General features: G+C 37.6%; 1 protein-coding gene across 1 annotated transcript; it reads right to left on the bottom strand.

Moving 5' to 3' along the window:
- Positions 1 to 299: 299 nt before the first annotated feature.
- LOC110903884 (cyclin-dependent kinase F-4) lies at positions 300 to 6,637 on the bottom strand. Its single transcript, XM_022149710.1, has 2 exons — positions 5,737 to 6,637; positions 300 to 364 (listed from the first exon to the last, which is right to left on the bottom strand). Exons 1-2 carry the CDS (start codon positions 6,635 to 6,637, stop codon positions 300 to 302), a joined length of 966 nt encoding a protein of 321 aa, XP_022005402.1.
- Between the last annotated feature and the right edge of the window lie 7,757 nt (positions 6,638 to 14,394).

The following is a 14,394-nucleotide window of genomic DNA, read 5'->3' as shown; positions in this document are numbered from 1 at the left end:
TGTTGTGTTTGTTTTGAGGGTCTTTTGGGCTGCTTATAAAGTTGGGCTCTTTGGTTCCCTTGGGCAGCTTAAAGGTTGGGCTGCATGAAGTCTTAGGCTCGCTTTTTAGGGTTGTCTCTGTGTTTATATCCCAGCCGCATACATCAGCTGGGACACACAGTCTTCTGCAACCTCTCTTCTTGCTCTCTAGAACATTCCTTCTTAAAGGCGTTGCTCCTTCTTGTCTGTTCGAGAGTTTCTGTTCGCTGCTGTTCATCCTATTGTGCAGATCATCAATTGATGATCTGCCCAGTTACACTCTATTTGTAAACGATGTTTGTACTGTATTTTGATTCTTGTTTTTTGCTTGAAGCATTTGTACCTACTTGTTCAGTTTATAAAGAAATATGCTTTACTAGATATCGTGTTTTGCACATGGTATTAGAGCCATAATCAGCTTGTGGAGTTTGTTTTCTTCCACTGCTGCTTCATATTGAAGAACATATCTGTTGGATCTGGGTTTGTAGTTGAAGATCTAAGGAGTCTTGGTGGTACAAGTGAATCCGTCGATTCCTGATCATCCGCTTGAAGTTTTCTCTGATCGTGAAGACTGAAACCCTAAATCTAGGGTTTGAGTGAAATTGTGTATGGGGGTTCTCCCAATTCAATTGATCGGTGCTTGGTGTTCATGACTATCAGAAGATTGAAACCCTAATCTAGGGTTTTCGCGTGCCTATATTGAAGGGTTCTCGTTGGTTTCTGTTACAGAGCAAACCAACGGAACTTTCACTATTTTTTTTGGCTTATAATCAGACTTGTAACCCTAATTGAAGGTTACAAGTGTGGTTACCAGAGTTATACGCACCCACCGTGAGATTGTTCTATCTCTATCCTTTATTCCTAAATTTATTTACTTTTTTGCATCACTGAGTCAGTGAGTCTAGGCATTTTGATGCCGGGTTTAGCAAGACCGGTTTGAATTTTGGGATACAGAGAGTGTCCACTTTGTTGCATTTGTTTCATTTGTGTGTCAAAGCTCCCTGAATATTGTCTGCAGAGGCACCTTAGAGTGACGAGCCTCTGATCGGACCTCTGTTCAGGCTTAGCTGTCCTTCGTGTTATTATTGTTTGATTTATGCCCTAATCTGTTTTAGCTAGTTTGTCTTTACCTGTTATCAGTAATTGTTTACTAGACTTGGTATGTTTTTACTGTTTTTGTTTTCTATACTTGTGCCATTCTGTTTAACCTGTTTTATCAAAATAGATGCTAGTGATCCATTGTTCCTTCACCTTAGTGACTCTGCAAATTTATCTATAGTCAATGTAAAACTTAAAGGGTCAGAAAATTATAGGATTTGGTCCAAAGCCATGTATCTTGCCTTACAGGTTAGGAATAAGATAGGGTTTGTTGATGGTACTTGTCATAGGTCAAAGACTAATGAGGTCTTGGGTAGACAGTGGGATAGATGTAACTCTATTGTTCTTACTTAGATTCTTAACTCTGTGTCTGAGGAATTATATCTTGGTCTAATTTACTCTAAAATTGCTTCTGATGTATGGAAAGATTTAAAAGGAACTTATGATAAGATAGATGGTTCTGTTGTGTTTAATCTGTATCAAAAGATCAATTCTTTTAGTCAAAATGGTATGTCTGTCTCAAAATATTATCATAAGTTGAATTGTATGTGGAAGCAATTAGATCAATTACTTGCCTTACCTGCTTGTTCTTGTGATGCATCTAAACAGTTTAATGATTTTAATCATCTTATCAAGTTGATGCAATTCTTAATGGGTTTTGATAGTTCATATCAGTCTTTGAGAACAAATTTATTAACTAGAGAAACACTTCCTTCCGTGAAGGATTCCCTTGCAGTTATCTCTAGAGAAGAGACTCATCTACACTCTAAAAACTTTTCTAATAACATCCCTAATAGTGTTGTTGGCCTTGCTGTTAGGGCTAATCAAACTGTTGAATTAAAGAAAAAAGGTGTAAAAACTCCTAATCCTAATCTCAAATGTTCTCATTGTAATAAGACTAGTCATACCATTGAGAAGTGTTTTGAACTTGTTAGCTATCCTTCTTGGATGAAATTAAGACCTGGTAGGAATAAGGGTAACAAGGTTAGTAATAATGTTACTGCTGATACCACTGATACCTCTTATGTTGTGAGTTTACTAACAAATGGTCAGGTAGCTCAGCTGCTTAGTCTCTTGAATGATAAACCTAAGGGTGACCCTCAGGGTAGTAATTTTGTTGGTATATGTGCAAATTCTATGTGTCTAAATAGTTTTGTTAATGTTTCATCCAAACCTACTTGTGAATTTAAACCTGTCTACTGTTTTTCAAACTTTGTTGACAATGGGAAAAAGGTAGGATGGATAATTGATTCTGGTGCTAACCATAGAGAATTAGCCAATCATCTCGGTCACGTGATCTTCGAATGCTTGATGAACGGATGAATTCATGATTAATTCGGTTGTTAGGATGAAAGCTATGATGAAGATGATGGAAAGTGAGAGCCAAAAAGTGTATATTGCTGCCCAAATTCATGTATTGATGAAGTGTTATAAAAATTAGGGTTAACTTTCATTAAAATCCCCTCCAAAAACTTCACATTCACGCGCCCTTACAAAACTCGCCGCCGGGCCGTAGCCTACGACGCTAGGCCGTAGGTTACGGTGTATCCTCGCTGTTGTGGACAGAACCTCCGAACCGTAGCCTACGGTTTGCACCGTAGGTTACGGTGTAACTCAAACGGCCAGCACCTTCAAGAACCGTGACCTACGGTTTGGAACCCGTAAGTGGAGTCGTGAATGTCTTCAAACTCTTAGACCATTTGTATAACTTCCAGCATTATTCATTATTGGTCCCCCGACTTTAGTTCTTTCATTCCTGTCACAATTACAACACTTCCATCTTCCATTTAATGACCAGGAGACCCCTTAAACTTCAATGTTTCTTGTTCCTTTAATATTCAGCTATAATTATCTTTCAATTAATTACCAATTGGTCCCCGAACTTTGATGTTTCACATATCCTGAATCTCCAAAGCTCTATTTCGACCTGAACACATCCTGAATGATATAATTTCTCTCGGTAATCATCCTTGCTTGTTCCTCTACGCTTCTAAGCACTTTAATTCCTCCGAATTTTTCCGATTAACCTGTAACACCATAAAAGCTCGTAGTTACTATATTCAACACATATAATCAAGTTCACGACAATAAGACACTTATAATACACTTTGGCACCCGGTTTTCACACACTCCATCAGTCCACTCTTTCTAACCCACTCGCAAAACTTCTTAAGCTTCTTGTCCCCTTCAACAACTCTCGTTGCTTTTCAATTCTAAACACGAGTGGTACGGAATTAAGAATGTTACAACATGTGTCCTCAAGGCGGACGGTTGGAGGCACACGATAACAACCATGAAAGAATGGATGCTGAAGAACTTGCATGGTTGTGGGCCTTTCACACGGACACCATGAAAGAAGTGATACAATGAGATTTACCACATCAGAGCTTGCATTCGGCAATAGTTCACACCAGGAAAATCAGGAAACTGATAGCATATGTTTTCAGCAAGATCAAGTCCCGAGAACCACGTACTTTCAGTTGGGGTACCTACACTCTGCAAATTTTATACATTACATCTACGCCAGAAGAACCATGAAACAATGGTTGGTTGGTAAATAACTCAACCATGAAGGCACCAGCAGCCTAGCAGCCCACATATCAACCGAAGAATTGTAAACTAGCGAACGTAGAAACACCTCTGGGGCACGATACCATAATGATACAAAACCAAACCGTATCAACCAATAGTATAAACTAAAAAGAAAATGTCAAATCATATTCACCAAATCGAACCTTTTTAGTCGCTCAATCAACCTACGAAACAACAAAAAATATGGGAGTGAATCTAGACTTTTCTGCTGATTACGCATATAATATAATTTACATTTGTTTTTATGTAAATTCGGGTTAACCCGGTTAACATTATTTTAACTCAATTATTAACCTGAATACTACTTTCGGGTTTCGGTTCCATCTTGTTTGGGTTCGGGTTAACTAAGTAACTCCATAATCAAGTTCATGTTAGTTTTATTAAACTCAGTTTTCGAGTTTCAGTTAAAAAACACACCACCTCAAGATAAAATTGTTAACCCATACATCCCATGCAATTCCTACATTTAAATTTGCGCATACATTTTGTTATCTTTCTGAAAATGAAAATGCGGCGGGTTTTTTTTGTGAAATCTAAACTTCTGAAAGGTACAAGGGGTTGGGTTGGGCCAGCCCTAAAACACAATTATTGTCTTTCTGTTTTATTTTGATAACAATTTCACATGTATAATGTATTTTACTAAGAGAAAATTTCATATAATTCTCTATGATTTAAGAAAATAATACAATTAACAAGGTTAGAGAGTATGAAATTCTTATTTGTACTAATCTTGGTTCCTATTTGGTAAATCACTGATTTATAAATTCTTATTTGTACTAATCTTGGTTCCTATTTGGTAAATCACTGATTTATAAACTCATAATAGAGAGATAAATTATTTTAAATTCAGAAAAAACTTCTATCAAATGAAAATTATTTAAAATGATTTTTGTGGTTTTAACCTTTGAATATACTAAAGATAATATTGTTATATGACTTTATCAAAATTTATAGTTTCACCCGATAACAAAATAGAGCACATATAGTGATACTAATAATATCAATTCACCTCAACAAAGTAGTTCCTAAATGTGAGTATTTAGGTGGTGTACAATTATATAGCATATTTTCGTCGTTCTTAATAAAATAATATAATAAAAATCAACCTATTTATAATCAAACCATATAAGATAAAACCTAACATGTCAAATATCATGTAAGTAGCTAGGGGCTCCCATAAAATATAAAATACATAAATATAATACAAAAATAAAAACATGATACATTTTCAAGTTCATGCTTGCATGAGAATATGACATTCCTCGTCTACTTCGATCTATCTCAGTTTTTTAACGAGCTCAATTGTATGTTGCGACGACCGACGGTTTTAAGACGGTTTAATCGTATCAAAGACACAAATGATCAATGGTGTAGCAATGAACACATTCACAAACAAAACTATTCACCTATCAATATATCAATATAGCACACTAAACTTTATGATGGTAGGTCGAGTAATGGGTTAAACGTGCAAGGCGTGTAATGCGGTACCCTTCTACTCTCTCTCTCTCTCTATATATACACACACTAAAGGAGTTCTAGTATCAAGACGTGTAACACAATAACCTTCTCAATAAGCTTGAGAGAATCAGTAAACAAAGGTGCATAATTACAAGTAGAATTATAGTCACAAAACTAATTAAAATAGCCAAAATATTACATTTACGTGGCTATCAAATTTTCTAACAAAACACATAGTGAGCATACAAGATATTTTAATCCTAAAGCTTAATGACAACTGAACATCTTTAATATTGATTAACCAGAGCAAATCCAATGCAAACGAAAACCCTAAACAAAGTTAACCTCAATTTCACATAAGTTCATGGTATTTTGATTGTATTCTAGCTTCATACTTCTTTTACTTCAAAAACACAAACGGTTTTAACTGGAGCTTGCAAATCGGATCTTCACTTGGATCCACTCTTACTGACCCACTCGCACAACTTCTTAAGCTTCTTGTCCCCTTCAACAGCTCTCGTTGCCTTGCGATTCTGAACACGAGTGGTACGGAATTAAGAATGTTACAACATGTGTCTTCAAGGCGGACGGTTGGAGGCACGCGGTAACAGCTGTGAAAGAAAGGATGCTGAAGAGCTTGCATGGCTGTGGGCCTTTCACAAGGACACCATGAAAGAAGTGATGCAATAAGATTAACCGCATCAAAGCTTGCATTCGGCAATAGTTCAGAAAACCGCACACCAGGAAAATCAGGAAACCGATAGCTTATGTTTTCAGCAAGATCAAGTCCCGAGAACCACGTACTTTCAGTTGGGGTGCCTAACACTCGACAGATTTTATGCATTACATCTGCTTCAGAAGAACCTTGAAACAATGGTTGGTTGGTAAATAACTCAGCCATGATTGCACCAGCAGCCCACATATCAACCGAAGAATTGTAAAATGACGAACGATGAAACACCTCCAGAGCTCGATACCATAACGTTGTAACATTTTGAGTGTATGGCGGTTTACCATTCGTCTCGCGGGCCATACCAAGATCACCGATCTTTACCGTATTCTTGGATACAAGAAGGTTCCCAGGTTTGAGGTCACGGTGAAAGTAGCCTTTCTTGTGCATGTGTGCAAGACCTTGAAAGATTTGGAAGCACAAGTTTCTTATTTCGGTTTCGGAGAACGGCTTCATTCTTGCAACTATAAGCTTGTGGAGATCGCATTCCATGCATTCGAATATCAAGAATAGTGTGTTGTTTTCTCGTATGACCTCCTTAAGTTTTACGATATTCGGATGATTGGCCATCTTGATGAGTGATTTGACTTCTATCAAGTTCATGCACTCTTCCGCTGTGTGATATTCTTCGAGGAGTTTCTTGATCGCAACAACCTCTCCGGTCTGCTTATTCATGGCTTTCCACACAACCCCATACGACCCACGTCCAATTTCCATGATTCTTTCATATTTCTCCATAGCGTATAGACTGTAGTGTAGTGAGTTTCGAATGAAGTAGTATGTTGAATATGAGTTTAGGGTATGTTACTTATTTATACGGTTTAATATATCATCTTATGCACGGAATGTCGGTGCTTAGAAGTTCTATTGTTCTTATAGTTGTAACTGAAAAATATTATTGTTTAATTAATACAAGTTCTTTCAATTTAATACGGGATAAGTATATCCACACAATTCAAATTTGCAAATCTGAGTTTTAAAAATATACACGTAGGTGGAGATATGGACCATTATGATGCGACGAATATTAATATTACATACGAAGTAGAGTCGCTTGATATTTCTTTTTCATTGCATTTGTCAATAAATTATTCAAATTTAAGGAACCCTACTTCCACTTGTTTGTTAAAGAAAATAAATAATTTGATTTATAAAAAGTGATATTGGATTTAAATAACCCTAACATTTACCAATTGACCGATAACACTTTCAACTTTCGATTTGTATAAAACCACTCCCAACTTTTAACTTATTTTTCGATATCACTACCTAATTAATCCAAGACTAACCCAGGTTACTACATCAGCTTTCACATCACCAAACCAGTGTCACATCAGCTGGCACATCATTAAAAAAAAAGTCAAAATACATATGTATTATTATTATATATAATAGATTGACTACTTATCTATAGTAGCTTGACCCCCCTTTTTATCGAAAATCACTTCCTTAACTTTCATTATTAACAAAACACCTTCAACTTTTTAATAACCTGGAAAAATCTCTTTTAACCCTCTCGACTTTTACGTGCTTATTTATATATATATATATATATATATATATGTGTGTGTGTGTGTATGTGTGTGTGTGTGTGTCGGTATAAACTCAAGTTGGTTTACGTTTTGACGTAATTGTTTTTCAAAAATGAGTCACAACAAATATAATACGATTTCGTGCTTATTTTTATGTACGTATTCAGTTGATGTACGTTTTGACGTAAATTTTGGGTCAAATATAATACGTTTTCTCTAGACGGTATACATGTCAAATATACTAGGTTTTTGTGCTTAATTTTATTGATGTTTTCAGTTAGTCTATGTTTTTACGTTCATGTACATGTCGGTATAATTTCAAGTTGGTTTATGTTTTGATGTAATGACATTTTCACCACCTTGAGTTGTACATGCTTATTTTTATGTACAGATTGGTATAAATTCAATTTGGTTTACATTTCAACGTAATTTCTTCAAAAAATGACTCATGTCAAATATAATATATTTTTTTGCTTATTTTATGGACAATTTCAATCAGCCTACGTTTTAATCCATAAACAATTGCAAAAAAAAAAATTACTACGCTAATCACGTTAGAAAAAATGACCCCGCAATGCACGGAATCAATTCTAGTTATAGTAATTTAGTCTTCACTGTAATTTTGTAGGTGGAGGAAATAGATGATAGAAGAGAGAAAACCATGAATTCTTAGTCTTCACCGTTGAGTTTAGCTCTGCAATTTTGGGTTTCTTAGAGATGGGTCCACCAACATCTTTTAGCAGATAGGTCAGTCGATTAGCCAACAAAACTTAGCTGACACCGACACATGGCCTAACGGCTTAGTTTCCGGCTACAAAACCTATATTTACGGCTGAGCCGGAAGTGCTGGTTCTATTTTGCTAGGCTTGGCTCACCCATGGGTAATGGCTCACCAACATATGACATAAACGTACGAGTCAACTTTAAATCAATTATTCCTTTTGAAATATATAAATAATTATATCTTATTCAATTCAATATTCTTATACTAGTTTATAGACTCATGTATTACATGAGTTTAAGAATAGAAAATGAAAGACTTTAAGATAATCATGGAGTTGATCGAGTTCTTTGGGGAAATAAATGTGTTTTCCATTTATATAAACTTAAATGAGTTTTTTTTAAAATAAATATATTATTTTTGAGGTTGGTTGCGTTTGAAAGACATAACGATTATAAGTTCTAAATTATTTTTTATATTTCATATTATTTCTTGCATCACACATAATAAATTTAAATTTTGATATGAATAAATATAACCCTAATTTGAGCTATACATACAAAATTAATGAAAATATAACATTACTCATTTTAAATGATGCACTTACAAAGTATGAATTTTGCTTTTGAATATAAAATAATTAATATATTTTATTTCAAATTAATATTTTCTTATATTAAAAAGTGTTATAAAAGTAGAAGATGAAATGAAATTAGTTTATGATCTAAGATTATATATATTAAGCGCGTGCGCGCGTGCACGTGCACACACACACACACACACACACACATATATATATATATATATTGTTTAGACATATATTTAACATTTGTGAAAATGATAATAACAAATTATAAACACGATGAGGTTTTAAATTTTTGGTTGCGTCAGATAGTGATCGGTATATAAATTTTTGGTTATCCCATCTTCTTTTGATAAGTATGTTTTTATTTACTAAAGTATAAGTAAGTAGATAACTAATATTAATTATTAAGAATTAAGAATATTGAAGAGATATAATCATGAATATAAGATTATTTCTAATATATATTAATTTCAATCATTTAATAATTTTTATATTAATTTACTTATTATTTATTATATAGTTGAGGTAGCATGATAATTTGCCACATGGCATTTTGATGAAATCATTTGTTATAAAAGAATGCCATGTGGCATTAAAGCTACTCTTTTATTAGTATTAGATATTTTTCCTTTCTTTGTTGTGTTTGTTTTGAGGGTCTTTTGGGCTGCTTATAAAGTTGGGCTCTTTGGTTCCCTTAGGCAGCTTAAAGGTTGGGCTGCTTGAAGTCTTAGGCTCGCTTTTTAGGGTTGTCTCTGTGTTTATATCCCAGCCGCATACATCAGCTGGGACACACAGTCTTCTGCAACCTCTCTTCTTGCTCTCTAGAACATTCCTTCTTAAAGGCTTTACTCCTTCTTGTATGTTCGAGAGTTTCTGTTCGCTGTTGTTCATCATATTATGCATTGATGGTCTGCCCAGTTACACTCTATTTGTAAACGATGTTTGTACTGTATTTTGATTCTTGTAGACGTGAAGTAAAACGACCATTACGGTCAGAGATTATGTCAAGAGGAATGCCATGACGGCATATAATCTCATCGGTATAGATCCTAGCAAGTTTCTCCACTTTATAATCTTCGCGAATAGGAAGAAAGTGGGCTGATTTAGTCAGACGGTCAATAGTCACCCAAATACTGTCATGACCGGCAGGTGTACGGGGTAACTTAGTAATAAAGTCCATAGCAAGACTATCCCACTTCCAAACGGGGATTTTAGGTTGCTCTAAAAGTCCGGAGGGACGCTGATGTTCAGCTTTCACCTTCAGACAGGTGAGGCATTTTGAGACATACACAGCAATGTCCCTCTTCATGCCAGGCCAACAATAAGTCATACGCAGATCCTGGTACATCTTATTAGCGCCTGGATGAATAGAGTAACCGGATTTGTGAGCCTCATTCATAATGAGCTCACGTAGATTATCGCGATCCGGCACCCTGATGCAATTTAGATAGCACTGAAGACCATCAGGTTTAGTTTCGAGCTGATTAACGTTAGCGCCAAGAACTTCAACAGATAGACTTCCTTCATTAGCCGATGAATACTGAGCTTCACGAATACAAGCATGCAAATCACTAGATATACGAATAACCTTGACATGAGTCTTACGACTAAGAGTGTCGGCAACTACATTCGCCTTGCCAGGGTGATAGCGAATTTCACAGTCGTAGTCATTAAGTAGTTCCACCCAACATCTCTGTCGCATGTTCAGCTCTTTTTGGTCAAAGATATGTTGATGGCTCCTATGGTCGGTGAAGACCACACACTTGGTACCATAAAGGTAGTGTCGCCAGATCTTTAACGCAAAAACAACCGCACCAAGCTCCAGATCGTGAGTAGTGTAGTTTTTCTCATGCACCTTGAGTTGGCGAGATGCGTAAGCAATGACCTTGTCCCGGTGCATGAGCACACAACCCAAGCCACTGTTCGAGGCATCACAATACACCACAAAATCGTCATTCCTATCGGGTAAAGTTAAAACAGGAGCGTTACATAAAAGGTTCTTAAGGGTTTGAAAGGATTCCTCTTGTTTAGGACCCTAAACAAAAGGTTTCTCCTTTTGGCTTAGAACAGTAAGAGGAACAGTGATTTAGAAAAATCTGCGATGAACCGGCGGTAATAACCCGCCAATCCCAAAAAGGAACGTATTTCAGATACGGACTTAGGCGTACTCCAATTCTTCACTGCCTCGATCTTTGAAGTGTCAACATGAATACCCTGACTACTAACAATATGACCAAGGAATTGCACTTCATCAATCCAAAATTCACATTTAGAAAATTTAGCATACAAACGTTCACCACGTAAAAGTTCAAGCATAAGACGTAGATGGCGAGCATGATCTGCTTTAGACTTAGAATAAATAAGGATATCATCAATAAAGACTATAACAAAATGATCAAGATAGGGTTTACAAACACGGTTCATAAGGTCCATGAACACTGCAGGTGCGTTGGTCAAACCAAAAGGCATGACTACGAACTCGTAGTGCCCATACCGAGTACGAAACGCAGTTTTAGGAATATCATCTTCGAGGACACATAGTTGATGATATCCAGGTCGAAGATCGATCTTATAAAAACAGGATGCGCCTTGAAGTTAATCAAATAAGTCATCAATGCGAGGTAGAGGGTAACGATTCTTCACAGTAAGCTTATTAGTTCACGGTAGTGGATACACATATGAAATGAACCATCCTTCTTCTTGAAAAATAAGACAGGAGCGCCCCACGAGGAGGTACTTGGACGAATAAAACCTTTGTCGAGTAATTCCTGTAGTTGGCTAAGCTCTTGCATCTCGGAAGGTGCAAGACGGTAAGGAGCCCTGGCGACAGGAGTCGCACCAGTTACGAGATCAATACGAAAGTCGACAGATCTAGGAGGAGGAAGACCAGGTAGATCCTCAGGAAAGACATCAGGGAAATCACACACAACTGGAACATCGTTTATGTTCTTCCCCTTGCCCTTTTGTTCCACCACGTGGGCCAAGAAGGCAGGGTTCTGTTTACGTAAACTTTTGTTCGCTTGTGTGCATGACATCAATCTTAGTCCTTTTGAAGGTCGGTCTCCATAGACGTTTAAAATATCACCGGACAGTAGAGGAAGACGTACGAGTTTCTCGGGACAAACAATCTCGGCATGGTTCTTATGCAACCAATCCAAACCGATAATGACATCAAAACTACCCAGTCGCATAGGTATGAGATCAATAGAAAAGATGTGATCGTTAAGAGTCAGGGAACAATCACGCACGATATAGTGAACAAGAATAGACTTACCGTTGGCGACCTCGACAGAGAACGACTCAGGTAACTTAGAGCGTGTACAATTTATCAAGAGCTCGAATTCCACGAACACAAAGCTTTCATCGGCACCAGTATCAAATAGGATCGAAGCATAAAGATTATTAACGAGAAACATACCATTCACCACACCATTGTTGTTGCGAGCCTGGTTAGCGTTGAGATTGAATGCTTGTCCACGAGCGGCTGCTTGTTGCTCTTGGTTCAGCTGGGGGCAACAGTAACGGAGATGAGTAGTATCTCCACACTAGAAACATGCACGAACGGCATTCACGGGACCTGGGTTCTGTGGAGGAGCTGGAAGTGCTGCTTGAGCTGCTTGAACTGGGACTTGCTAAATTGGTGCAGGATTAGTTTGACGACAGTAGGGAGCCATGTGACCATAGCGGTTACAATTGGTGCACAAACGACATGCAGAAGCAGTAGGATGATGAAAGTTGCAAGTTGCACACTTGGGGTAAGACCCAGTGTACTGCTTCTTAGCTTCTGGAACAGCAGGGTTAGTAGCAGCAGTAGCGGGAGCAGGTTTAGCAGCAGGGTTTGCAGCAGGAGTAATAGCATTACATCTGGAGCCCTGAGATTTCCTTTTCTTATTCTTGCTGCCACTAGGCTGCTGGGTAACTTGGTTTGCAGACTTGGAGGTAGCAGGAGTAGCAAACTGCTTATCACGCACACGATTGTTATTGAGACTAGCTGCGAGACGGTAGACTTCGTCAATTGTTTCTAGCTGAGCTGCTTCAATAGAATCACGCATGGCAGGAGGTAGACCATTGATGTACTTGGTTATCATCCGCTTAGGAGTCGAAACCAAGTGAGGAACGATAAGACGTAGCTGCTTAAACCGGGTAGTATATGCCAAGTTGTCATCACCAACTTGCTTCAAATGCTAGAACTCTTCTTCGAGCTTGAGTTGTTCATGGGGAGGGCAGAATTCGAGCATCATCAATTCTCGCACCTCAGCCCATGGAAGAGCATAGGCTTCTTCATTTGTACGGATGTTTCTCTCACCATCCACCACTCAAGTGCTCTGCCTTGAAACATTCCCGTTGCGCTCCTAGTTTTCAAATGCTCTGGGCACTCGCTGTTGATGAAAATAACCTCGATGCTGTCGAACCACTCAAGCATCGCAGTCACTCCATCGCTGCCCATGAAAGACTTAGGGTTGCATGAGACGAAATGCTTATAGTTGAACTTTGCAGATGTTGACTTCTCCGTCTTAGAGTCGACAGAGGATGGAGGGGTGTTTGATCCTTGGAGCTCGGAGACGATCTTTGGCACGACGCGAGCGATCTGGTCGGCCATGAATGACATCATCTTTTTCTAAGACTTCTCCCTGGATTTCCTGAGAGTGTCGGACAGCTTTCGAGACGACATCTACAGAGCCAACAAGAGGATCGTATGAGTCTAGATTACGAAATCTCACAATAAGGATTTGCACATACTATAGATTTAAGAATCTAGATTTCACACCATAAACTCACGACCTTCACATGGCACGTTGTACGAAGTTTGGTCAACATGCCAAAAACGCTTATATATAGGAAGTACCAGTGGCATATCCACCACGCTTCGGACACATCGCCTTGCCTCATACTCGGTGTCATGTTACGTGTCGCAATTACCAAACGTGACAATTCACTTATCATCATCATCATCATCATATACTCATAGATTGCTCAGATAGTTTTCACATAGATTACCATAGATTAATTCAATGGATTAACATAGGGTAACTCGATAGATTAGCATAGATTACTTGATAGATCAACTAGCTAGATCAACATAGATTCACTTTCAATAGATTGACATAGATCATGCTGGAGTACACATAGTTCACACGTAGACTTTTCCATAGACTACACGAATAGCTTTAGAGTTCACGTAAATCACATAGACTTTTCATGGTTTACACGAGTAGAATTTTCCATAGAATACATAGTCTGCTCATAGATTGCATAGGCTTTCCATAAATTACATAGACTTTTCATAGATTTCATAGACTTTCCACACTTGTCTGCAAACACTAATCTCGTATGGCACTTGGTACGAAAGTTGGTAACATGCCGGAAGCACTTATATATAGGAAGTACCAGCGGCATGTCCACCATGCTTCAGACATGCCACTTCTGTCTCGTATTTCCATGCCGTCTTAGTGTTTCATACCCACATCAACACATCATAACGTAATAGTCAATTAAGATTACCACATAGATTGCACATAGAATAAGGCTTCATAAATTTAGTTCGATCTGATATTAATATTAACGTTTTAGATTGCGGACAACGTCTGATTCGTGTAACAGTATACCAAAATGAACGAAGAATCGAGTTTAAAACCACATGCATAAAATTGAGATA

The sequence above is a fragment of the Helianthus annuus genome, chromosome 1 (genome assembly GCF_002127325.2).
Source record: "Helianthus annuus cultivar XRQ/B chromosome 1, HanXRQr2.0-SUNRISE, whole genome shotgun sequence".
In the NCBI taxonomy this organism is placed as follows: Eukaryota; Viridiplantae; Streptophyta; class Magnoliopsida; order Asterales; family Asteraceae; genus Helianthus; species Helianthus annuus.
The sequence above is the reverse complement of the archived record's forward strand: the minus strand, read 5'-3'. Positions and strand labels throughout refer to the sequence as shown.

Bases quoted from the DNA above. Each gene is read 5' to 3' on its own strand.
- LOC110903884 (XM_022149710.1), bottom strand. From the start codon at position 6,637: ATGGAGAAATATGAAAGAATCATGGAAATTGGACGTGGGTCGTATGGG. The intron at 365-5,736 runs GTAACATTCTTA...AAACTGAACAAG, and splicing joins CCGCCTTGAAGACACATGTT to TAGGTACAAATGCTTCAAGC.